The 25,925-nt window shown below is 45.2% G+C and overlaps 1 protein-coding gene across 1 annotated transcript in view; it reads right to left on the bottom strand.

Moving 5' to 3' along the window:
• The window catches only part of tmem71 (transmembrane protein 71), a 55,201-nt gene that overhangs the window by 14,346 nt on the left and 14,930 nt on the right, over positions 1–25,925 (bottom strand). The window contains exons 2-6 of the mRNA XM_078540835.1: positions 18,637–18,710; positions 17,522–17,582; positions 13,118–13,327; positions 7,919–8,091; positions 6,689–6,883 (exon numbers count right to left, since the gene is read on the bottom strand). Coding sequence (XP_078396961.1) covers positions 6,689–6,883; positions 7,919–8,091; positions 13,118–13,327; positions 17,522–17,582; positions 18,637–18,676 — 679 coding nt within the window. The 5' untranslated portion in view covers positions 18,677–18,710. The remainder of the gene's footprint in view (positions 1–6,688; positions 6,884–7,918; positions 8,092–13,117; positions 13,328–17,521; positions 17,583–18,636; positions 18,711–25,925) is intronic.

Genomic DNA, 25,925 nt, shown 5'->3' with positions numbered 1-25,925 from the left:
CAATCATCTGACAGATGGAGGTGACGCTCTCTCTTGAGAAGTGGAGCCTCCTTTGGCACTGCACCTCAGACATATTGAGGTAGTTGCTTCACTGCCTGTAAACCCTGGCAGCAAGATAGTGGGATCTTCTGTGGCCCCTTCAAACTTGCACTTCCTGTTGGCCCTGCACCTCTTGTGCCTGCACCTCTCCACCCAAAGATGGCTCCCCTGGAGGCTGAATGTGGACTCCTGACCTCCTCCCCCTTCTGGCCCTCCCTTCCTCCTCAGAGGAGTGCCTCCAGTGGAGAGCACAACTCCCATTCCCAGGCTAAGGGAAGGCTTCCTGAAAGTTGCAGGCCCCAGAAATGATCTCTACTGTAGAGTCCTGACCAAGGCTTTCACTCCTGTCCAAGCAACTGGTATGAGTTCCTGCTCACTCAGGCAAATATAAGTTGCTTTCACACTTAAATACTTCAAACATTACATTTGCGACCCCACTCACCCCTCTTATCCTGCCCGTGGATGAGGTTTATACAAATATGTCCTACCCGCTTGCCCGTTGCGCCCATGCCACACCCTGAAGATCGCACGGGCTGCGAAAAATTGAGATCAATTGCTGCCTCAAGGGCCTTAACTGGCCTGTTAATTGATGGCGCGCGCGCATCCGAACTTATAGCGCGCCCGCCTTCCCAAATATCGCGATGGTGCGCGGTGACATCGGGACGGTCGCTCGATGTCACCGCGCTTCATTTTACACGCGGGCTGTGGGGCCCACCCCCGCACTCCAACGGGAAAATCCTGGCCATGCATTCTGCACCTATCTTCCTGTTATCTTTACGATGTGACTCACACAAAATGAGATTTCCTGCATGTGCCTTGTACAAGAGCAGAAGCATGTCTGTAATTTTTTTTACAGACATGCTGAGAGGAAACCATCCCTTTAGTGTCCTGAGGAAATCTCGCCACCCAGGTGGTTGTCAAGAATTAAAATAGCTGCATCTCATGGCACCCCCAAGTTCTGGTCAGAATAGAGATGGTGGTTGGGTAACTCTCTTGCCAACCACTATAGTGGTGCTATAAGTAACTGAACTTTACATATTTAATTTTTACATGATGTAACTATCCTCCACTCACTGTTTTTTGCTGGAGAAATATTCTTGCTACATGCGGAGACTACTTACTGTAGTTCCTGAGTAAATTAAAACCACAAGTCACATCGCACCTCCAACTCATTGGTTAGTACAGTCAATACACCTTTTTAAAACTGTGTTCATTTTATATACAAATCAGAGGGGATGGTAGATAAAGATCTCTCAAAGTGCATGCAATAAGAGAGTTGTCAACCAACCCCCTGAAATCGAAGATTAATCTCCTGGGGCAGGATCTTTAGGTCGGTGAGCAGGGGGCGGGGCCCGCTTGGCTACGTGTAAGATGACACGGGATGACATTGGGTGGAACTCCAGACGTCACCCAACATAATTTCCATTTTCAGGTCGGCAGGGGCGCAGCCGCCCTCCGGCCTGTCAACAGCCAATTGAAGCCTTTTAAAAAGTACTTTACGTAATTAATGGACCTGCCCGTCCAACTTTAAGGTTGGCGGGCAGGCCGGGAGCCCTGGCGGGCTTAAGAAAAAGCCTGAAACCCCATCCATGGGTGGGATGAGGTTTCATGAGGGTTTTTAAATATTTAATGAAAGTTTCACTGAAAGTGATGGACATTTCCAGTCGCCGGAGCCAGCATGTGTGCGGGAAGTGTCTCCAGCTGCAGCTCCTGGAAGCCCGGGTTTCGGAGCTGGAGCTGCTCCTGGGGACACTGTGGAGCATCTGCGAGGCGGAGAGTATCATGGATAGCACGTATAGAGAGGTGGTCACACCGCAGGCTAAGAGTCCACAGGCAGGAAGGGAATGGGTGACCACCAGGTAAAGCAAGAGGACTAGGCAGGCAGTGCAGGAATCTCCTGTGGCTATTCCCCTGCAAAACAGATATACCACATTGGATACTGTTGGGGGGACTGGCCTCTCAGGGGAAAGCAGCAACAGCCAAATTCGTTGCACCGCGGTTGGCTCTGCTGCACAGGGGAGGAGTAAAAAGTGTGGGAATGCAATAGGTATACGGGATTCAATTGTAAGGGGAATAGATAGGCGTTTCTGTGGCCCCAAACGAGACTCCAGGATGGTATGTTGCCTCCCTGGTGCTAGGGTTAAGGATGTCTCAGATCGGCTACAGGACATTCTGAAGGGGGAGGGTGAACAGCCAGTGGTCGTGGTACTCATTGGTACAAACGACATAGGTAAAAAAATGGATGAGGTCCTAAAAGCAGAATACAGGGAGTTAGGAAGTAAGTTGAAAAGTAGGGCCTCAAAGGTAGTGATCTCAGGATTACGACCAGTGCCATGTGCCAGTCAGTGTAGGAATAGCAGGATATATCAGATGAATACGTGGCTGAAGAGATGATGTGAAGGGGAGGGTTTCAGATTCCTGGGGCATTAGGATCGGTTCTGGGGGAGGTGAGACCAGTACAAACTGGACGGGTTACACATGGGCAGGATCGGGACTGATGTCCTAGGGAGAACATTTGCTAGAGTGGTTGGGGAGGGTTTAAACTAAAATGGCAGGGGGATGGGAACCTAAGCAAGGAGTCAGAGGAAGGGGAATCAAAGACAAGAACAAAAGACAGAAAGCGGAATAAGTGATAGTCAGAGAAATCAAGGGCAAGAATCAAACAGGGCCTCAGTGAAAAATAGTGGGAATGGGACAAGTAATGTTAAAAAGACAAGCCTTAAGGCTTTGTGTCTTAAAGCAAGGAGCATTCGCAATAAAGTGGATGAATTAACCACGCAAATAGATGTAAACAGGTATGATATAGTCAGGATTACAGAGACATGGCTGCAGGGTGACCAGGGATGGGAACTGAACATCCAGGGGTATTCAGTATTTAGGAAGGACAGACAAAAAGGAAAACGCGGTGGAGTTGCATTACTGGTTAAAGAGGAAATTAACGCAATAGTGAGGAAAGATATTAGCTCCGACAATGTGGAATCTGTATGGGTAGAGCTGAGAAACACTAAGGGGCAAAAAATGTTAGTGGGGTCGTATATAGACCCCCAAACTGTAGTGGTGATGTTGGGAATGGCATTAAACAGGAAATTAGAGACACATGTAATAAAGGAACATCTGTAATTATGGGTGACTTTAATATGCATATAGATTGGGCAAATCAAATTAGTAACAATACCGTAGAGGAGGAATTCCTGGAGTGTATACGGGATGTTTTTCTGGACCAATACATTGAGGAACCAACGAGAGAACAGGCCATCCTCGACTGGGTATTGTGTAATGAGAAAGGAATAATTGGCAATCAAGTTGTGCAAGGCCTCTTGGGGATGAGCGACCATAATATGATAGAATTCTTCATCAAGATGGAGAGTGATGTAGTTGATTCTGAGGCTTGGGTCCTGAATCTTAATAAAGGAAACTACAATAGTATGAGGTGCGAGTTGGCTATGATGGATTGGGAAACGTTACTTAAAGGGATGACGGTGGACAGGCAATGGCAAACATTCAAAGAGCGCATGGATGAACTGCAACAATTGTTTATTCCTGTCTAACGCAAAAGTAAAACAGGAAAGGTGGCCAAACCACGGCTTACAAGGGAAATTAGAGATAGTATTAGATGCAAGAAAGAGGCATACAAATTGGCCAGAAAAAACAACAGACCTGAGGATTGGGAGCAGTTTAAAATTCAGCAAAGGAGGACCAAGGGGTTGATTAAGAAGGGGAAAATAGAGTACAAGAGTAAGCTTGCAGGGAACATAAAAACTGACTGTAAAAGTTTCCATAGGTATGTGAAGAGAAAAAGATTGGTGAAGACAAATGTAGGTCCCTTACAGTCAGAAACAGGGGAGTTTATAATGGGGAACAAAGAAATGGCTGACCAATTAAATACATACTTTGGTTCTGCCTTCACAAAGGAGGACACAAATAACATACCAGAAATGTTGGGGAACACAGGGTTTAGTGAGAGGAATGAACTGAAAGAAATCAGTATTAGTAGGGAAATGGTGTTGGGGAAATTGATGGGATTGAAGGCCGATAAATCCCCGGGGCCTGATAATCTACATCCCAGAGTACTTAAGGAAGTGGTCCTAGAAATAATGGAGGCATTGGTGGTCATCTTCCGAGATTCTATAGACTCTGGAACAGTTCCTACAGATTGGAGATAGCTAATGTAACCCCACTATTTAAAAAAGGAGGCAGAGAGAAAACAGGGAATTATAGACCAGTCAACCTGACATCGGTAGTGGGAAAATTCTAGAGTCCATTATAAAAGACTTAATAGTTGAGCACGTGGAAAACAGTGGCAGAATCGGACAGAGTAAGCATGGATTTATGAAAGGGATATCATGCTTGACAAATCTACTGGAATTTTTCGAGGATGTAACTAGTAGAGTTGATGAGGGGGAGCCAGTGGATGTGGTTTATTTGGACTTTCAGAAGGCTTTTGCCAAAGTCCCACATAAGAGATTGGCGTGTAAAATTAAAGCGCATGGGATTGGGGGTAGTGTATTGAGATGGATAGAAAACTGGTTGGCAGGCAGGAAACAAAGAGTAGGAATAAATGGGTCTTTTTCCGAATGGCAGGCAGTGACTAGTGGGGTACCCCAGGGATCGGTGCTGGGACCCCAGCTATTCACAATATATATTAATGATTTAGATGAGGGAATGAAATGTAATATACCCAAATTTGCAGATGACGCAAAACTGGGTGAGAGGGTGAGCTATGAGGAGGATGCAGAGATGCTTCAGTGTGATTGGACAAGCTGAGTGACTGGGCAAATGCATGGCAGATGCAGTATAATGTGGATAAATGTGAAGTTATCCATTTTGGTGGCAAAAACAGGAAGGCAGATTATTATCTGAATGGCTATAAATTGAGAGAGGGGAATGTGCAACGAGATCTGGATGTCCTCGTACACCAGTCACTGAAGGTAAGCATGCAGGTGCAGCAGGCGGTAAAGACGGCAAATGGTATGTTGGCCTTCATAGCCAGAGGATTCGAGTACAGGAGTAGGGATGTCTTGCTGCAATTGTACAGGGCCTTGGTGAGAACACACCTCGAATATTGTGCGAAGTTTTGGTCTTCTTATCTGAGGAAGGATGTACTTGCTACAGAGGTAGTGCAGCCAAGGTTTACCCGACTGATTCCTGGGATGGCGGGACTGATATATTATGAGAGATTGAGTTGATTAGGATTATATTCGCTGGAGTTCAGAAGAATGAGGGAGGATCTAATAGAAACCTATAAAATTCTAACAGGACTCGACAGGGTAGATGCAGGAAGAATGTTCCCGATGGTGGGGGAGTCCAGAACCAGGGGTCACAGTCTGAGGATACAGGGTAGACCATTTAGGACTGACATGAGGAGAAATTTCTTCACCTAGAGAGTGGAGTCTGTGGAATTCGTTACCACAGAAAGTAGTTGAGGCCAAAACATTGTATGTTTTCAAGAAGGAGTTAGATAAAACTCTTGGGGAGAAAGGGATCAACGGGTATGGGGAGAAAGCGGAAGCAGGCTATTGAGTTTGATGATCAGCCATAATCATAATGAATGGTGGAGCAGGCTCGAAGGGCCGAATGGCCTACTCCTGCTCCTAGTTTCTATGGTTCTATGTCCCAACTCATGTAACAGTGTCACATGAGGGGACATGTCAGGGAAATTTTGTTTTTGTATCTTTAACATTTTTGAATTTGGCAGCACTTAGCCTCAGGGAGATCAGCGCGTTTGTTTACGCACATGCGCATATGCGCAAAAGAGCGCACTCTCGGCTGAGGGAATCCCCCCCCCCCGCCCGCACAGGGAGCACTCAGCGCTTCCTGGTGGATGTCATGCTGGGCGGGCCTTAATTGGCCCACCCACGTAAAATGGCGATGCGCCCTCCAATCGGGGGCGCAGATCGGAGGCTCGCCTGCCTGCGCTCGCTCCTGCACTTCCCCGCCGACAGGGGGGAAAATTCTTCCCCCGGTTGCTGCTGCGACCAAGCCAGGAGAGAGAAAATAACATAAGGGCATAAAAACGATCGGAAATGAGAAAGAAGGTGGTTTTACTGACAATTAAGATTAATCCAGTCAGGTAATGAAAAGCCTGCTCGCTCTCTAACTGGCGTAGAAAGGTGCTGCATCATGAGGATGGCATGTACCGCGTGATAGTGGGAGAGGGGAGGCTGGAGGTGGGATGTCATGTGGTGAAACCTGTAGGAACATATCCCTGAACTGTGTAGCAGTGCTCCGAGAAATTGCACTGCTAAACCCTGTCCCCACTCTCCCCCCTCCATTATTGCTGCTCTACAATATTAACATTGTCTGCTAGTACCATACTTTCTGTAGAGGAATCATTTCAATTGGTTTCCTTGACAGCACACAGCTTCGTTGGATGTGAACGTAGGTCAGAAATGGGGCAGTAACACTGTATCCCCAGTGCTGATGAGTCTCCACGCTGACATGAAGCTGTCCAAAATTACTGCTCAGTTTTCATGCTGCGAGTGGCTAGTTTCAATGAGCAAGTGACCACTACAATAAAATGCAGATCTGAAGCAAGTTGTAAGACAACAACTGGAGATTAATAGCGGCTGGACTTAAGTGACAAAACGGCTTCTCCATGAACAGTTCACACTTTTTACAACATTCTTATCGTACCTATGTGGAAACCTACCTGGACTTTTTGGCATGTCATTGAAGAAGCACTTTGCATGATCTAACTGGGAATGAGAAGGAAGTTCCATAAAGCCCCCTGTTGATTTGTTTATCAACAGGCTTTCTCCAGAGCAGGCTTCACCGTTAATTGAGGGCAGGTTCTCTTCCGATAGCCAAGATTTACCAGTGAAGGACAAATCAACACTGCTTCCTCCTGAAACAACATAGAGCATTCTAGCATTTCAATCATGCACCCATTTTTTTGTTTGAAGTTCAAATATCCCATTTTCTTTTTACACAATAATTCATTCCAGCTGGAGCCACAAAAGGAAAAATAGTGCAAAAGGAAGAAACCAGAAATCTGAACAGAAAATGCTTGACAAATACAAGTCCATCAGTACCTGAAGGAGAAAGGACAGCCTAGTAATTTCAGTAGAGATCCTTCCTCAAAAGATTTTGGGTGTAAGGTTCTGCAGAAAGGTTGTTGACTGAAGCATGAACCTCTCTTTTCTTCTTTCAGATACTGAGGTGGAAATTTGCTTTGGCCCATTTTTGGATCTGAAATAGGCGATGTGCTGGGAGCACATGCCAGAAGGCAGAGGCCTGAGTCTCACCCAAAACAGGGCCTCAGCCTCGCCAGAATATTGTTGGTGAGCTGTAGGTGTAATTGGGCATCCATTGGCAGCACGCCACTTTCACAAGGACAAAATTAGGCTGTGATCTCCCCAGCATTGATGTTCAAGTCGGGCCTAGAAGAGCTGGGAGGAGGGGGAATGCCCAGCAGAGGGGTGATCAGGTCAGAAGGCATATTCAGAGAGGTTTGTCAATCAGGAGGGTACCAATCTCAAGCAGATATTAGGATCTTCATTTGCATATGCCTGTTTCAGGCACAGGCCTCAACCTTTTCCAATGTAGCAGGCGGCGCACCTCCTAAGCATGCAATCTTCCATAATGGGCATTTAGGCACCCATTTAATGCCTGAAACACTGGTGGCTTGTCAATAAATTCCTAGGTCACATTCTAAGCTATGCTGCATTTCTAGCACTTCCGGTTTGTATCTCTGCTCGCAACAGATGACACAGTACTCTGCTGTGTCTCAACTGAGGACAGGACTCAGCTGCACAGGTTTTGGATGGAGGTTCAAAAATATACTTGTGTCACCACTAAGTCATTAATTACTGACTATTTAGAAAAATAAAATTAATACGGAGTTTTCTCCTACTCAGTTGCAATTATTGGAACAGCATACCTTGATTGTTACTGAAATTGGAGTCAAAGTCACTTTCCCCATCAATCCAAGAGGATTCTGCAAGAGGACAGTCAGGTCCACTGAAAAGACTGCTGTTCAACCAGGAACTGGGGGAATCGATGGAAAAAAGGCTTGCAAAGGACCTACGAACCCTCCTCTTCCGTCGAAAAATCCTGCAGAGTTAAAAAGATTTCCTTTAGGAAACAGCCGAAGGTAGAAAATTATGCTGTGTGCTGAACATTATGAATTACAGTTTCTCCCATCCACCGGTTCTTGGGCCATTGTTAATGGATAAAACTGAAAAGCAGCTTCTGTAACAATGTCTGAGTTCATCTTCCACAGTTTTCTGTCACTTTTTCAAGAATGTATATTTTGCTCTTCAATGTGAGGGATGCTAATGCTGGGGATTAGGGCTGTTCCTATTTCACCCACCCAGTGTCATCATCAATTACAGCAAAACTAAAAACAAGTAAAGCTCCCTCTTTCCTGTCCCAACATGCCTCAGCCTAAGCCTAATACAAAACTCAAACCTAACCCTGAACTAAGTCGTGCATCTCCAACCTAACAGACTTCCTCCATTTCCCACCTCAGCTATTCTGCAGCCACATTTTGAGTGAGATTAGGGGCAATCTGCAGATCATATCCACTAGGATTAACCATGTTCAAACCTATTTTACATAGGACTCTTATAGCCAGCAGACAGAGGATCCTTTCATTTGTTTGTCTGGGTTGGATTTGAATGCAAGTTCCAAAGGTCACAGTCCAGTTTCAAAACCATTCCTCCTCTGCTGATTTGCCCTTCTCAGTCTCTCTTGTATGTCACTCACACATTTTTTCCTCAATGTCTCAGACTATTTTCCTGTATGTCTCCACTGTGCATAGCTGTAACCATACAGACAGCAGTGGCTCAAGAATAAGGTCCATCATCACCACCTTCTCAGGTGCAACTGCTGATGGGTAATAAATGTCAGCTTTGTCAGCGTGAATGAATAATTGACTCGATTTCTTGTAACCAATTACATTTCTCCTTTCATCCCAATGTCTAAATATCCTTCAGTTTTACCTGCAGGGTCACTGATTTAAGTGATAAACGGTGAGAACTTCACACTGTACAGCAGCTTGGCTCACATGAAGGCCCATCAGACCCACACATGAAAAGGAAGCACGTGCTTTACTACCAGAAAACAGCACAGGCTCTCTACACTTCTCTGTTTCTTCTATCGTAGTTTGTGAATAATTAGAAAGAAATGTTTTCTATTCTTTCTGATAATTCGAAAACTCTTAAGAATCAATTTATCTTGTATGCTATTTTAAAATTTGGCAATTGTCAAGTTATAAGCAACAGCAACTTTAACTTCAAATACAAGACTTGCCATCGTTAAATCTTTCTCTGCTGGTCAACACTGTTCCACTAGAACTTTGATACAGCCTCTACCTGTTGTTGAAAATGCTAATTTTTCTCCTCCTCATTTTCCTCCTCTGATCTGCCCCACACCTCTGTGAACTCCAGTGTAAGCACTTCTAACTGCCATACACATTCTTTATCACATTCCTCTGCAGCCAAGCATGCTACTTCTAGCAATTCACATCTTACAGGCCTCTAGCATTCATTCTTAAATACTTCTGTTTCCTTCTGGTAACATTTTTCCTGTCTTACAGATGGATTTAATCACACTTGAACTGCCACCACTTGTAATGATTTTGGGCTGTTCAAATACTATTTCCCACGCCTAGCATAAAGTACTGCTCTCAGAGACACATTCAAGCTTCCTATGAACTGTAAAGTGACCTCATTTGTGACGTCATCTGGAGATAGCCTGCCCAGGATGAACAATAAAGCCTTTGTGCACCTAAGAAACACACTGGAAATTAGTACGAGATACCTCATACTCTTCTAGTTTCTCTGGCTGCTAGACAAATAACTCTGGCAGACGACTGGGGAGAAATACAACATTTATAAAACCCTGCTTGGGGGGCAAAATCAATGTTGTGGGAGAGAGGTTCATTTTTCAGAGGTGTACTGCTGAATTCTAGATTTGCAGAGCTTTAGGCACTGGGAAAATAAAAATCGAGGTCCTAATCAACTTGCTGGTTCCACCAAAGTATTGTAGGTCTCTCTTAAACTGGGCCCACCCATCTCCTCTACCTTGCCTCCCTGTCCCTGCTCCTTAGGGCTTACCACTATTTTTTTATTCATTTATGGGATGTGGGCTTCGCTGGCTGGGCCAGCATTTAGTGCCCATCCCTAATTGCCCTTGAGAAGGTGGTGGTGAGCTGCCTTCTTGAACCGCTGCAGTCCACGTGGTGTAGGTACACCCACAGTGCTGTTAGGAAGGGAGTTCCAGGATTTTGGCCCAGTGACAGTGAAGGGACGGTGATATATTTCCAAATCAGGATGGTGAGTGACTTGGAGGGGAACTTCCAGGTGGTTGTGTTCCCATCTATCTGCTGCCCTGGTCCTTCCAGATGGTAGAGGTCGTGGGTTTGGAAGGTGCTGCCTAAACAGCCTTGGTAAGTTTCTGCAGTGCATCTTATAGCTGGTACACTCTGCTGCTACTGTGCATTGGTGATGGAGGGAGTGAATGTTTGTGGAAGGGGTGCCAATCAAGCGGGCTGCTTTATCCTGGATGATGTCAAGCTTCTTGAATGTTGTTGGAGCTGCACTCATCCAGACAATTGGAGGATATATCATCACATTTCTGATTTGTGCCTTGTAGATGGTGGACAGGCTTTGGGGAGTCAGGAGGTGAGTTACTCACCACAGGATTCCTAGCCTCTGACCTGCTCTTGTAGCCACAGTGTTTATATGGCTAGTCTAGTTCAGTTTCTGATCAGTGGTAACCCCCAGGATGTTGATAGTGGGGGTTTCAGTGATGGTAATGCCATTGAACATCAACGGGCGATGGTTAGATTCCCTTTTGTTGGAGATGGTCTTTGCCTGACACTTGTGTGGTGCGAATGTTACTTGCTACTTGTGAGCCCAGGCCTGGATATTGTCCAATTCTTACTGCATTTGGACATGATGGACTGATCCAGTATCTGAGGAGTCACGAATGGTGCTGAACATTGTGCAATCATCAACGAACATCCCCGCTTCTGACCTTATGATGGAAGGAGTCTCCTGAATTGATCAGGCTCTGACTGACAGGCTACTTAGGACACCTGATGTGTGACTGCTGCTCACTGGTTGAATGCAGACAAGGCTCGAGATCTAATTTTGATCAGGTCTCAGGTCAATATCTCGGGGCATGTGTTCCAATTTATTAAGAAGTAAAATGAAAGCAAAACTATGCAGAAGCAAAGTAAACAGCAGATTTCATTGGATTTTAATAAAGGAATGTTAATCTAGAAGCCAATTTTATGAATGTGCGCTATCGTGGGGATTTTCATCTGGCAGACCACTTATTGGAAAATCATGGGCAGTGCGCTAACAGGTTCCAGGTGCCTACAGCCAGTGGCAAAGCTGTCCACAGGCAGCATTTCTCTGTGAAACCAAGCCCGCAAAGTTCAATGAAATAATACAAGACCAATCACCAAGTTAATGCCTCTTCACAAAAGATATCAATCCAGTTCTCTTTTAAGGTTGACAACTGACATATAAAATGCTTTATCTGAACATACATTCCACTGTGGGGAAGGGGGTGTGGAGTTGTTTTTCAAATCTTTAAGCTCATTTTAGGGTTGTGAATTTTGTCCAAGAATCCTCCAGTCCTCTCTTTATTGTCCAAGTTCAACAGTTTGCTTGTTTGGACATTACCTATACCTTTATTATTATAAGACCATAAGACCACGAGACATAGGAGCAGAAATTAGGCCATTCGGCCCATCGAGTCTGCTCTGCCATTCAATCATGGCTGATAAGTTTCTCAACCCCATTCTCCTGCCTTCTCCCTGTATCTTTGATCTCCTTACCAATCAAGAACCTATCTATCTCAGTCTTAAATACACTCAATGACCTGGCCTCCACAGCCTTCTGTGGCAATGAATTCCATAGATTCACCACTCTCTGGCTAAAGAAGTTTCTCCTCATCTCTGTTCTAAAAGGTCTTCCCTTTACTCTGAGACTGTGCCCTCGGGACCTAGTCTCTCCTTCTAATGGAAACATCTTCCCCACGTCCACTCTATCCAGGCCTTTCAGTATTCTGTAAGTTTCAATCAGATGCCCCCTCATCCTTCTAAACTCCATCGAATATAGACCCAGAGTCCTCAAACGTTCCTCATATGTTAAGCCTTTCATTCCTGGGATCGTTCTCGTGAACCTCCTCTGGACCCTCTCCAGGGCCAGCACATCCTTCCTGAGATACGGGGCCAAAATTGCTCACAATATTCTAAATATGGTCTGACCAGAGCCTTATAAAGCCTCAGCAGCACATCTCTGCTTTTATATTCTAGTCCTCTCGAAATAAATGCCAATATTGCATTTGCCTTCCTAACTATCGACTCAACCTGCAAATTAACCTTAAGAGAATCCTGGACTAGGACTCCCAAGTTCCTTTGCACTCCAGATTTCTGAATTCTCTCCCCATTTAGAAAATAGTCTATGCTTCTATTCTTCCTACCAAAGCGCATAACCTCACACTTCCCCACGTTGTATTCCACCTGCCACTTCTTTGCCTATTCTCCTAACCTGTCTAAATCCTTCTGCAGTCTCCCCACCTCCTCAATACTACCTGTCCCTCCACCTATCTTTGTATCATTTGCAAACTTAGCCAGAATGCCCTGAGTTCCTTCATCTAGATCATAATTATAAAGACTTACAGCTTGTCCCACCTCTGTGAAAAATTAGGCCCATGGACAAAATGTTCCAACTGAAATGTGAATAGACCGGTTTTATATTTGTACACTTGTGTGGTTGCCCAATTTTGCACACAGCATTTTCCTAAATACCGAGCTCCAGCTTGGCAACCAAGTCACTGCATAATGCTGCTGCACTCTTTCACGATGGCATGCAACATAAGGGCATATCTTCAAACAGCTTCCTTCTATATAATGTAGGCTCTCATATTGTATAAATAGGGTTTGAGGCAGTTCTCTTTGATACTGAAAGTGAACCTATTGATGGGACTTACACTGCGACCTTGGTACTTAGATTGTGCGGTTTGGCCTACTGAAGTGGGATATCATTTATCGAGCCATGTTGTGCCCTTTGTGTTCGCTGCATTACAATTGACCACCGTAATCATAGAAGGAGACACCCACCGGACGAGATTTTCCTTGTAACTGATGTTTATTTTGGATGGCGTGAGGGTGAGATTGCCTTCCTCATCCATGAAGCTCTCTTCACTTAGATCATAATAGCCATTCATTAGCAGACGAGGACTCCGACGGCACATGCAGGGGGAGCTGCTCAGTGGATTTAGGTGCCAAGGTGAACAGGAGTTTTCACTGGTCATCAATGAAAATCTTGGACTGACGAAGTAAATCAATACGAGAAATGATCAAAATATTATTAACTGAAGTTAGCACACAGAATAAATTCATGATTTAGCAATATGGAGGTGGGGTGGAGTGAATCGTTACAGTGGTTCTCATGTTCACAGTGAGCCTCTGTGGTTAGTTTTGGATTGCTCTGATGAAAAGTCCACACAGACACAATTGACTGAATGGTTTCTTTCTGTGAAATAAACTTCTTCACTGGTATTTTCCTGGGGCTGCTCCCAGCCTCACAACATAAATTTGGCAGAAGATCGGAGAACCCCAAGAAAATTCTCTAATTCCAACATGATCTCAAAACTGGAATTCTTTACTCAATCTTATTTTCTTTTTATAAATTTCTATGCTGCTAAAACAGCACCTTAGGATCACCTGGTTTCTACTTCCCAACTTCTCTCCTCTTGCTGCTTTCCAACTACTGTCTAGTTCTATACAATTACTTTGGCTCTCAAATTATTTTTAAAAATCAGCTATTCTCTCATCTCACATTTCAAACCTTACCTGATATCCCTCAAAGCAGTTTTTTCCCAGCTCACCATTTGAATACAGGAATTATTGTGACATTAATAGCGGAATCTAATGTGTGCGACAGGGGTCCAGCCCACCAGTTGGAGAACCATTGGAAACCCAGCATCGCTTCCCCCGGGAGGCCCAACACAATTACCAGACAAGCAGGCACTTCCTTGGACAGCATCGGGCCTCTCACATAATCAAGCCCCCAGTTAGGCCAGAGTCCCGTCCCCGAGAGCTGATGTCCAATCTGAGACTGGCAGCTCCACAGTACCATCAGCGCCACCAGGAGTGGTGGCCACTGCAGGAAAACATTCAGGCTTACCTTGAGGATTGCCACTGGACCCCCAGATAGTGGTGAGTGTGGGTGGGATGGGGGTCGTCAGCAAGGGGAGGGTTGCTGGAAGCAAGGACAGTGGGGTGTTTTTCAGCGGCCTCCCCATCTTGGGGTCTCTTGATCAGGCACAGAATGCCTGAGAATGAGGGACTGTCCCTACTAGGCTGTGGGTTTGCTGCATGTCTCCCTGCGCAGCGAGTCCTCTGCCCACCATTGGTTGAATATGAGGCCCTTAAGTGGCTCACTTAATTGATGCCCAGGCAGGAAGGCCACACTTATGGCCCTGAGCTTAATTGGGGGAGGAGGGTAGGCAGCAGAATCCCCACTCTGCACTCTCCCACCCGATCAAATGGCCCCCCTGCCTCCGCACTAACCTCCAGGGAGCATTAAATTTTGCCCTGACTGATCATCTCAACTGATCCCAATTTAAATAAACATATCTAATAAAGCAGTGAATCACCAGTGAGATGACACCATAATGTGGTACTTTGCCAATGGGACCTCTGAATAATCAGATAGAACAATTCCCTTATCACAAAAGGAAAATATTATTTTTTGGTGAATTACAGTTCCATTTGCATGAGACAAGTTTTTAATAAAGTGATAGAAGGTTTCTTTTTGCCAAAACCAAAAAAAACTAGTTAACTAAACACCTATTCCATGAACACAGAACCCATTAAATGCCATATGAACGCTGAACAGTCAAAAGTTAATTTTTGCATAGAATTTTACCCCAAGGAAGAAACATATCTGGCAACATGTAGACCCTGAGGGTGATAAATATTAAAAGGAAGTGTCACAGGTGGTTAATTAATGGAAACAGCTTAAATTCAAGAGTCCACAGCCAAGGGAAGCCAGGATCCCCCAGGGCTCGGCCCTCCAGAGGACGACTGCCGAAGTTATTAAAGGCATAGGGCAAACAAGTCAGCAGGCTGCCTCCACCCCTGCTGCGGGTGTCAGGACAGCACCTAAAAGGAGTGGTAGGCCAAGAAAAGTCAAGAAATGTTCTTCACAACTGGTGGGGGGAAATGTCCAGGTGAATATGTTCACAGGAAGGAGTCGGTGGAGTCAATTGTTGACTCCTGGGGCGCGAACTCAGGCTGGTTGTGATAGTAGGATATGGTTAAGATTACATGGGGCAGGGGGAGCTGGTAGGGTGGGGGAGTAAGGGTTCAACGATGTTGGGTGAAGGGGCGGCGAGGGTTATTAGTGGTAATGCGGAGATACGTATGGACGCGAGGGGTGGACAGGAGGAGGTGTGGGTCATCAGTGTGAATGGGGGTGGGATTTTGGGAAGGAAAGGAACGTGCACGTAAACCTGGACATTCTGGAAGGAAAAGGGTTCAAGCTGGAGGGTGACAGTGGTGAGGTCGAAGCTGTTGCTGGAGAGGTAGTCAGTGGTAATGGGGGTAAAGACATGGGTGACTGGGGGAGAGGAAACGCTTGGGGAGCTCGTGAAGTTTGTGACAATTACCATGATGGTCAAATCAAAAGCGAGCAGAGCCTTCACTTTGGATGGGCACAGTGCTGCATGGGAGCTGGGTCAGTGGGTGGGCAGAGATGCAGGTCATCTCAGCTGGAGAACTGAAAGGGAACCGCTGCACGCAGCATTGAATATGCTGGGGACCAGTGAGATGCGTTTGATGGCTGAAGGCTCGCGTGCGTGGGAGAGCGCTTGCACGAGGCTCTGACAGGCTCTGCCACATACCCTTCTCCCTGCAGATTCAGTCGTGGGGTCGGCTGCATGCAGGAGAACTGCTTGGGGTTGGTGGGGAGGGGCCTCACAAAGCCTTTAGAAGGACGCTAAAAAAAATCAGTGGGCATAATGTAGTGAAAGTGAATATATTTGCAGACGTTTAACTTGTGACAATTATGTGTTCACCCCTGCAACCAGTTGTGAAGAACATTTCTTGACTTTTCTTGGCCTACCACTCCTTTTAGGTGCTGTCCTGACACCCGCAGCAGGGGTGGAGGCAGCCTGCTGACTTGTTTGCCCTATGCCTTTAATAACTTCGGCAGTCATCCTCTGGAGAGCCGAGCCCTGGGGGATCCTGGCTTCCCTTGGCTGTCTGCCTGTGGGCCAGCTGCTCCCTATGTGGTGACAGAGGACGAGGCTGAAGGCATCATAGGCAAAGGGGATTCAGAGGGTGCAGACAACCTCTGAGAGTTCTGAGTAGATGATCCAGAGGTGTGCCAATGCTGCTGCTCCTCCCTTTCAGTGCCCGAGGGCCCTGGCCTGAGTCCTTGAGGAGAAGGAGCACCTGGAATGGCGTTGAGGTGTCCCATCAGCCTTTTGTGTTGCCACTGTAGGAACCTACCCCTGGCTACTGCGATGGAGTGCAGGCTTGTGTGCATCTCTGGCAGAAATTTGGCATCCTGCTGAACCAGGGTCTCCATGGCATCCACCATCCTCCCCATGGAGACCTGAATGCATGCACATGTGGGCAGCACTTCACCAGAGAGCAGGCGGACAGACTCCTCCGACTTGCATTCCACTCTGTTGAGGGCTTCCAACAGCTCTGCGTGATGTCGCTTTGCCTCTTGCTGACTCTCTTTGCATTAGCAGGATGCAAATTGCTTTCCTGCCAGGTTCCAGTGGGATTCCCGATCGGCCATGTCGGGCAGCATCGGAAGATCGGTGGCGTGAAACCGATTTTTGAACCTCCTGCCAAATTCTCCCCACACTCCGCCATTGATCCCGCCAGCGGGAGGCATGGGAGAATTCTGTAACAGGAGCAGGCCATTCAACTATCAAAAGACTATTCCACCATCCAATCACATCATGGCTGAGAGAGAAAAGCGACGCCTGGAAATGCTGAAAATATGAAATATAAACAGAAAGTTCTGAAAATACACATTTGGTCAGTCAGCATCTGGAAAGAGAAAAGAGAAACTCATGTTTCAGATGTCGACCATTTACCCCAAACATAAACCTATGTTTTCTCTGAGGGACCTGACGAATATTTCCAGTATTTTCTGTCTTTATTCCAGTGTATAAGTATACCAGCTGTTCAATATATAAACAAAATCTCACTTAAGTCTCAAATTACCTGACTAAGCAAGCCCCACAAATATTTGAGCCACTCAAGGAAGAATGTGCAGTGTTACAGGGAGAAGGTAGGAGAATGGCACTCGGTGAATCGCTCATTTGGAGAGCAGGTGCAGACACAATGGGCCTCCTTCTGCACTCTAACAATTCTGTAATTTTGTGATTCTGTAATAGCAGTTACTTAATGTAACAAGTTCTCTTCTGAATTAAACACATCATACCCAATGTTATAAAGCAAGGAAACTATAACATGCACCACAGTGCATCAAATTACCTCTGGAGAGTCTCATTAGAGGATACCTCTTTCTGAACTTCTTCTGGAAACATCTGTGCGACTGCCACAAACAACAAATAGTTCAAGCTCGTTATAAGACATGGTGAGAAACAACATTACCAACAACTTGAATGAACACTAGCCGCATCCATTTATACAAGCTCTGTATATGCAGTGAAACATCTCAAAATACTTAACATCAGAAGGGGAAAACACTGGGTTATAACCAGGTGAAGAAAAGTGAAAAATGGAGAGTGGGCCTAGTGTAAAGAAGCACTTTAAAAATGACTTTAAAAAAAACTTACGTTTTATGAAGTAATGTAGCCTGCTTTACAATAGAAATCTCTCTTTGAAAAAGGTTAAAAATGAGCAGTTTAGGAGATCTACAATTGGAATGAAGTCAATTCTTATAGTGGCAATATTAGCTGATTCAATGCACAAACCCCTCCCAAATATAACATGGCCATAGCTTCCCCAGGAACTAATACTAGGCCATTCTCCCTGAGTCAAGGCTCTGGTTTTGCCTCATTCGCTCCTCCACACCCAAAGCCAGCTCATCAAATGTAAGAAATCGAGGGAGGGAATCACAAGAGCTTAGGCTGGCTTGAAGGCATGGCTGCCTTGAAGGCATGGCTGCCAATGATGGGGCAAAGGCAAATGGGGGTACACCAGAGGCGAAAGTTAGAAGAATACGGAGTTCTGATTGGGTTGCAGGAAAGAAGGAGGTTCCAGTGATAGGGAGGGGTGAGGCCATGGAGGGGTTTGAACACAGGGATGAGAATTGTCAATTTGAGGCATTGTAAGTCAGCAAGCATAGGGGTGTTGAGACAACGGGACTTGATACAAGTAAGGATACAGGTAGTAGAATTTTAGATGAGTAGAAGTTATGGATGGTAGAAGACGGGGAGCTGGTCAGTGGAGCATTAAACTACTCGAGTCTGGGGTAACAAAGACATGGGTGAGGATTTCAGCATCAAATGATCTGAGGCAAGAGAGCTTATAGACACCCTTGCTATAAAAGATCAAAGGAGATATCGAGAAAGTCCATGATATTTTCATAAATAGAATGCTGAACAAAATATAGCTATACAGTTTCATGCATTGATTTTATTTACCAGGTAATGAAGTCGACAAATATGGTGACGCAGGATACATTTTTGATGCTTGTCCAGTCTTCAACAATCAAATACTGAATGAAGAGCAGATGAAGATCAGTTAAAGAATAAACATACACAAATGATTCAGGTATAGTCTTAATAATTCACATTAAGTATCATACCTCAATGAAACTCTTGGTAACAGTATCAAAAATAGCCAAGTGCTCTTGTCTTTTTGCATCCCCAATATAGAAATGGCAAGGGGAACATCTGTCTACAAAAAACGTTGGCTTATGCAGGACTTATAGACTACCATGTCATGAAATAATTGATGAGATTCTGGATAGAACAATTTGTTGCAGCACGCACTACGTTTGCTACCTCATATACAGGTTGATGCTGATTTGTAAACATTATATCAGAGAATAAAAACAATGAAAAAGAGAGGATGAGAACCAATTGCAAGCTGTAGATATTACCTCACAACCTACCTCACAACCTTGGATCAAAAATATTTCCTGTATCCAAGTAAGAATGCATTCAGAAGCATTTCAAAGGGGTTTAGCAGTTTCTATCATTGCATTCCTTCACTGTTGCTGGGTCAAAATCCTGGGACTCCATCCCTAACAGCACAGTGGATGTACCTACACCACGTGGACTGCAGTTGTTCAAGAAGTCAACTCAACACCACCTTTCTCAAGGGCAATTAGGGATGGGCAATAAATGCTGGCCCAGCCAGCGACACCCACATCCCACAAATGAATTTTTAAAAATCCTTTTTGATATCTTTACATCAGAAACAGCTGGAGAGGAGAGGGGCAACAATGTGGGATTGACATCAGATTCTCAAGCAATCGTTTGTTTTGACCTTGGGTAGGATAAGAGAGAACTGGGAAAGGGTAAATGAAATCCTTGGTAAATTCAGGCACAATTCAATAATAATCTATTTTGTCCCTGTTTGTAGAGACTTTGAATTCACAGTTTGGATGAAGGTAGTAACAGACTCCAGAAGAGTTGGTCCATCTGTGCAACACCCTCCTCATTCTTTGACAATTGGTGCATTTTGTACAATCTGCACAACTTTGGCATCAATTGGCAAAAAGGCTGCCCTTCAGAGCCAATATGTAATGCAAAAGATGTTTCCATCTTCACTTCCTCCTCTAAAACGGATGTTGGTAGCAAACAGTCAGAACAGACTAGAAAAGTAAATTGTGTTAACCTTAACATAATAAAGAACAGAATAGATTATTGACTATAAAATTAATAGAGAGAATGGAAAAAAAACAAACGGGGCAGAATTTTTCCACTGGCAGGGTTTCTTACCCCCACTGCCACTGGAGAAGTCGACGGGTAACATATTGCCACCAATCAGAGATGCCCCGCAGCCATTTAACACTCCAAGGAGTGTTCATTGGCTGAGGCGAGGCCTCCACTCCTCACTCAGCAGGAAGCCCTGCCCCCAGGCGGCTGCTGGCCAATCTGTTTGGCCGGCAACTGTGCAGTCCCAGGTGCGCCACCAGGAACACTGGACACTGTTGGGACTACATCAGTTCCCAGAGTCAACGCGCCACAGCCCACAGAACATGGTAACTCTGGGGTATCACAGCGGGGAGGGGAGAGGAGGCCCGAGGAGAGGGGTTGGAGAAATGGGGGTTGGGCATTCGAAATTTGAAGGGCAGGTGGGGAAGAAGCACCCGGAGGGCCCAGGGCTTGGGAGGGGGACACCTGATCTCGAAAGATGACCAGTAATGGAGGTGCCCACATGCCCTCCACACCCCCCCACCCGCCCCTCGGGCGCCATTGCCTGAGGCCCAAGCAGACTTATCTGCTGGGCCTCCCCTCACCCATACCTGAACCCCTCCCGGCAGCATCAGTTTTGAGGCTGGGGCAGGAAGCAGCTTTTAAGTGGCCATTAATTGACCACTTTAGAGCTCAACTGGGGTGAGGGCAGGCCACCTTGTCCATCCCTCCCCCCATAAAATTGCAGAAAGGTCAGAGGTGTGTGGAAGGGCGGTGGGAAGGCCACGGCAAATTGTATGAGCTTCACCACTGGCAAACCTGGCGATGGGGGCCTGTAAAATTCTGCCCTTGGCGTGAAGAACAAGTCTTTAATATATTTTTAGTTGTGCAAAATAGAGATTGTCTTTTATTCTCCCTCTTTTCAGCCTCATATTACCAGACATTTTACAAAGCCAGTAAGGGAGACAGTAATTTCCCTGAACCCACTAGTAATTTAAGTTGTAAGGTTACAGCTACTGAGCTCAGAATTTAAAAAAGTCACCATTTACAAATCAAATGCACTTACTCACTCAGATCATGAAATCTTAATGCACTGATGTCTGATTTATTGGATTTAACACAAAAAGTCCTTGGGGCTTTAAACTTTGTCCGATGATGTAAAAATGGTGAAATAAAATTATGAACCCATTATATATTTTTCATTTTCCATTCCATTGAAGTCAAAAAAAAGGCGAGGGTAAAATGGGTAGCCAGTTCGACAGTGCCCATTTACTACCATCACCCAAAGTTAAAATGACCCCAAATTGATTTTGTGTAGCCTTGCCAGGCATTAATGGGGTGGTAAGGCTACCAACCTTATTACTGTCCTGCTAACGCCAGAGATGCTGCCATTGCCATTTTAAAACGTTCGCACCACCTGCTTCAGCCTGAGCAGCGTGGGCTCGATCAGTTCCATCGGTGATGGTAAAGAAGAGGCCCATCGAAGGTAAGTCTGGAATCAGCAGAAGCTGATGTGTGTCTTCAGTGCCCACAAAATTAAGCTGGACTATTGCCACCGCAGGACACCCATCCTCCGTGATCATGACCAACTCCCCCATAACCATCTTGGTGGCAGCTTCAACCTGTTTTCCTGTGCCAAATCTGATGATATGCATGGGTCGCCTGTTTGACACCCTGTAGCTTGCTCAGCAAATGTAAGTGAAGCAGAAGCCTCAAAATCACAGCTACCACTTCAGCAGCCTGTCGGCCCCCCTATTGTCAAAGCCCTTCACTCGAGCACTGGACAGATCACCTGAGACAATCCACCATGACTTTAATGAATGGATCAAGACATATAATGCACATGTTGTCATAGTCCTCATCCTATAGATGGAGCACTTTTCCCTGAAGGGTGAGCTGATGGAGGTCCTTAAAACAATGAAACAGTTTGATAGGGCAAACATAGAGAAGCCACTTCCACTTACGGGCGAAAGCACAGCTAGGGACCATAAATGTAAGATAGTTACTAATAAATCCATTAGAGAATTCAGAAGGAATGGCTTTACCCAAAGAGTCCTAAGAATGTGGAATTCTCTACCATAGGGAATAGTTGAGGCAAATATCTTAGATACATTTAAAGGAAAGCTAGAAAAACAAGACAGAGAAAGAAATCGAAGGATGGGATAAATGATGAGGAATGGGAGGAAGCTCATGTGAAGCATAAACACTGGCATGGGTCAAGTCAGGCTGAAAGGTCTGTTTCTGTGCTGTTAATTCTGTGTAACCCTATGTATTTTTTTAAATGTATAAATCTGTGCAAATGCTTTGCAGTCTGTTTGGCAATCTTGTTAGCAATCAAACCTTCCAGATGATTGGCATGCAGCTTTAAAAACAGAGTAACTTGAATCTGATATTTAATCTTGGTCAATAGCACTGCAGTACTGGATGCTTTTCAACACAGGACAACATCTCTAAATTCCCCAGTACTTAACATGTTTTGTTATTTATAGAGCAGCGGCACATTCCCATGAACTACACACACAGACAAATCCCCTGCAAATGTTTCCTTTCAGACAACATCTGTCACATCCAAAGCTGTGCAGACGGAATGAGGTCATTTCAAGTTAACATTCCCACTTGGCCTGTCCTTACTCCAGTCACTACTTGAAGTTGCACCCACAGCATCCTTCATTTTATTAAAGCAGCTTCTTCTTGTTATTAACTTCAAACCTTGCTAATTTTAAAGAAATATGTGTTTGACCAGTTTGGTTTTCAGATTCTTTAACTAAGGTGCTGTCAACTTCTAATATTCAATACAGAATCATTGTTTTTTGTTGCAAACTTACATTGGATCTCTGCCACAGTACTTCCACATTTCCACTTCACTGTGGTGGAACCAATTCTAATACAAACTAACAAACTAGCAAAGAACCATATCTTCTAGATAGTCAGTGCATCTCCCTCTGCCTCCTCCACAAGTCCACTGCTTCGAATACTCTTTTCTCAAAAGGTTTATTAACTACCTATTTAATTAAACTCCTACTACAGATTATCAAGTTCAGACAGATTTTGCTGCATTCACTGGGCTGCTGTGTTTGGGACTTTGTCGGCACAAGAACAGCTGCTGCCTTTCATAAGCGGCTGCACATCAAAAGGCAATTTATTCTATGAAAAGTTTTGAAGCATTTCAAAATGAAAATGAAAATGAAAAGTATAATATTAAAGTCAATTACTGATTGGTGAATGCTCGAGTGATAATTGGGAATGCATTAGTTCATAATCATGAAGATTGATGTGCATGCCAGGGTGACTCTTAACAGGCTGCTCACATTGCCAGAATTGCTCTGATCAGGTTTTGAATACCATGTCCCCATGGAATTGACAATACAGAAAAAGGCCAATTGGCCCAACTGCCGATGTTTATGCTCCACATGAGCCACCCTCCCACCCTAACAGGTTAATCAACTAATCCTTTCTGCCTCATGTGTTTATCCAGCTTACCCTTAAATGCATCTGTGCTATTTGCTGCATGTGGTAGTACCATGCAGTAAGAGGTTTCACATTCTAACCACTCTCTGGACAAAGAAGTTCCTATTGGATTCCTATGAATTTCCTATTGGATTTATCAGCTATTATTTTATGTTTCTTGACCCTGATTTTGGTCTCCCAGTAAGTGGTACATTTTCTCCCTGTTAGATTGTTTTTCAAAAACACTTGGGGTCGCTGATTCTCAAAGGAGTTAAAGTGACGTCACCGAGTTATAGCTCATCTTCAGCACTGGATTTAAGTTTCAGACATTTCCTTCTGCCAATGCCAGCTACTTTTATCCCTGATTAGTCTGCGATTATTACTGAATGCACATGGACAAAAAAAAGGTCAGCAAGGATTTCATCACTACAATAGTCCCTTTTTCAGATAGAATAGTGATTAGGGAATCTCCATTGTAACTCCTTTGATTATAATGATTGAAACTCAACGCCCAATCCCAATCTGTGTAAAAAACAGCTGGTTAACCTTCAAAACCTGCACTGAAATACTTAGCATAATATAAACCATTCACAGTTCCCCAGCATGCAAACACATTGAAATGTGTTAAATGTCATTAACATTCAACATTTTATGGAATGATTTGGTAGCTGGCATCCAAAAGTTTTAACTTCTTTCCAAATCAACTGAGAGGCCCTACAGGTGGTTTGCACAATGATAATAGGCTGCATTTGCCATTGAGAAAATCAGTGATATATAAATTAGAGAATCATAGTTGCACTTCGATGTAGCAAGTCCTGTGACAAGCCTCATGGATTTCTGCTCTTAAAATGGGTAGCACAATTTACTGCCCAAGTACCACAGTCTTGCAGAAGAAGTCCTGGAGCCAATGGAAATAGTGCTTTCCAAGAGGTTCCAAATGATCTTGCTTGCTGCAATAAACAATTGTCCTAATTACGCTATGTAGAAGGCATTCTATTCCTCTGTAAAATACACAGAGCCATTCCCATACCAATTCTGTTTAAGACTGTATTAAACCTTTAGCACTAGAGGAGACAATTCAGCCCATCAAATCACCTCCCTCAGGGTAGCCCAGCATCTTCCTTGTTATCCGGTCACAAACATTGCCAGCAAAAGCAAAAAAACAGCTGAACAAAAATGGCAACAAACTATTCCCTGGAACTTCACTTGTATATATTACATAGACACATGATTTTCCGTTATTGATCAGGAACTGGAAATGGGACCCAGTTTGGAGTCCTGACCCCCACATAGCTGGTGAAAACATCCCGGATTTGCACTAAATGCCATAGTGGGCGGGTACCCGCCAGCCATGATGGCGGGTTTTCACACCGTATCGTCCCAAACCTGCCACATTATTTATGCACTCCCGGGAAACATACTATTTCCAATGTGGGCGGGCTAGCATTCACCTGCCCACCATCACTCCACCACTGCATCAAGCTGGGCACCATATTTAAAGTCTAGCCATAAGCACACGTCTCAGTGCTTCCAGCTCACCACTGCTGCACGGAAGACATGGCCCTGACACTGAAGAAGACTGCAGCCCCCAGGTTCACGCATCCCTTGAGCGCCTTTTGGATGCCATGGAGGCCCACCGGGATGTCTCCTACCCCCACTCTGGCGCAGGATGTGCAGCATGAGCACTAACCTGGCTTGGGAGGCTGTGGCAGCGGTGGTCAGATCCAATGACCTTCAAAAGAGGATAGCCACCCAGTGCCGCGAGAGGAAAAATGACTTCCTTCACTCCACCAGGGTAAGTCACTCTTCTCATCACTCTCAGCTCACACACTCACAAACACATCACACATCTACAGGGCGCTCACTCACTGACAGTTCAAGGGACATCACCATTCATTCTCTTACACACACCTTCATTGTCCTCATCACGTCCATGGGACCACTCACCACCCATACACACCAAGCATCTTATCATCTGGCCTGGCAGGCATCCAGCTTACACTCTCTCCATCTCTATTCATGCAGGACAAGCTGGCAGACAAAAACAGGGAGAGGTTGCAGACTGGCGGAGGAATGGCTGAAATCAAGGTGCTCACGGACTTTGAAAACAGAGCCATCCAGCTGGCTGGTGACGATCTGGACTGTTCCTGTGCTGATGATGAGATTGGCGCTGCTCTACCAAGTGCTCTACCAAGTGCCAGCAGTGCAACATACATCAGACAACCATGCTGTGAGTGATGTGTCCTGTTTCACAGGTCACTGCCATGCACTAATTATCTCCCCTTGCCTCTTTCCCACATCTGGGAAACAGCCAAGAGACTCCAGGACCCAGGGCCTCCAGTCAAGCCCTGAAGAAACCTCTGAAGGGGAACCTGAAGGCACCCTCCTTGAAGTCCTGTCACAGTGCCCGCCAACATCCTCCACTAGCGCAGAGACACACACCTCAGTGGGACTTAGCTCTAGAGTAGCCTCAGGATCACAATCTGGTGAGCACATCGCACTTTCTGATCCACAGCAGGCAGCGGCAGGGGCTTCCCAGGTGTCTGGCACTTGAAGGACTGCTAGAAGCCAGAAATTTGCTGAGTCTGAGGCAGATGACGAGCCTCTGGACTCGGTAATGT

Source organism: Cetorhinus maximus, chromosome 4 (genome assembly GCF_964194155.1).
Source record: "Cetorhinus maximus chromosome 4, sCetMax3.hap1.1, whole genome shotgun sequence".
Classification (NCBI taxonomy): Eukaryota; Metazoa; Chordata; class Chondrichthyes; order Lamniformes; family Cetorhinidae; genus Cetorhinus; species Cetorhinus maximus.
This window is presented reverse-complemented; position numbering and strand designations above follow the sequence as displayed.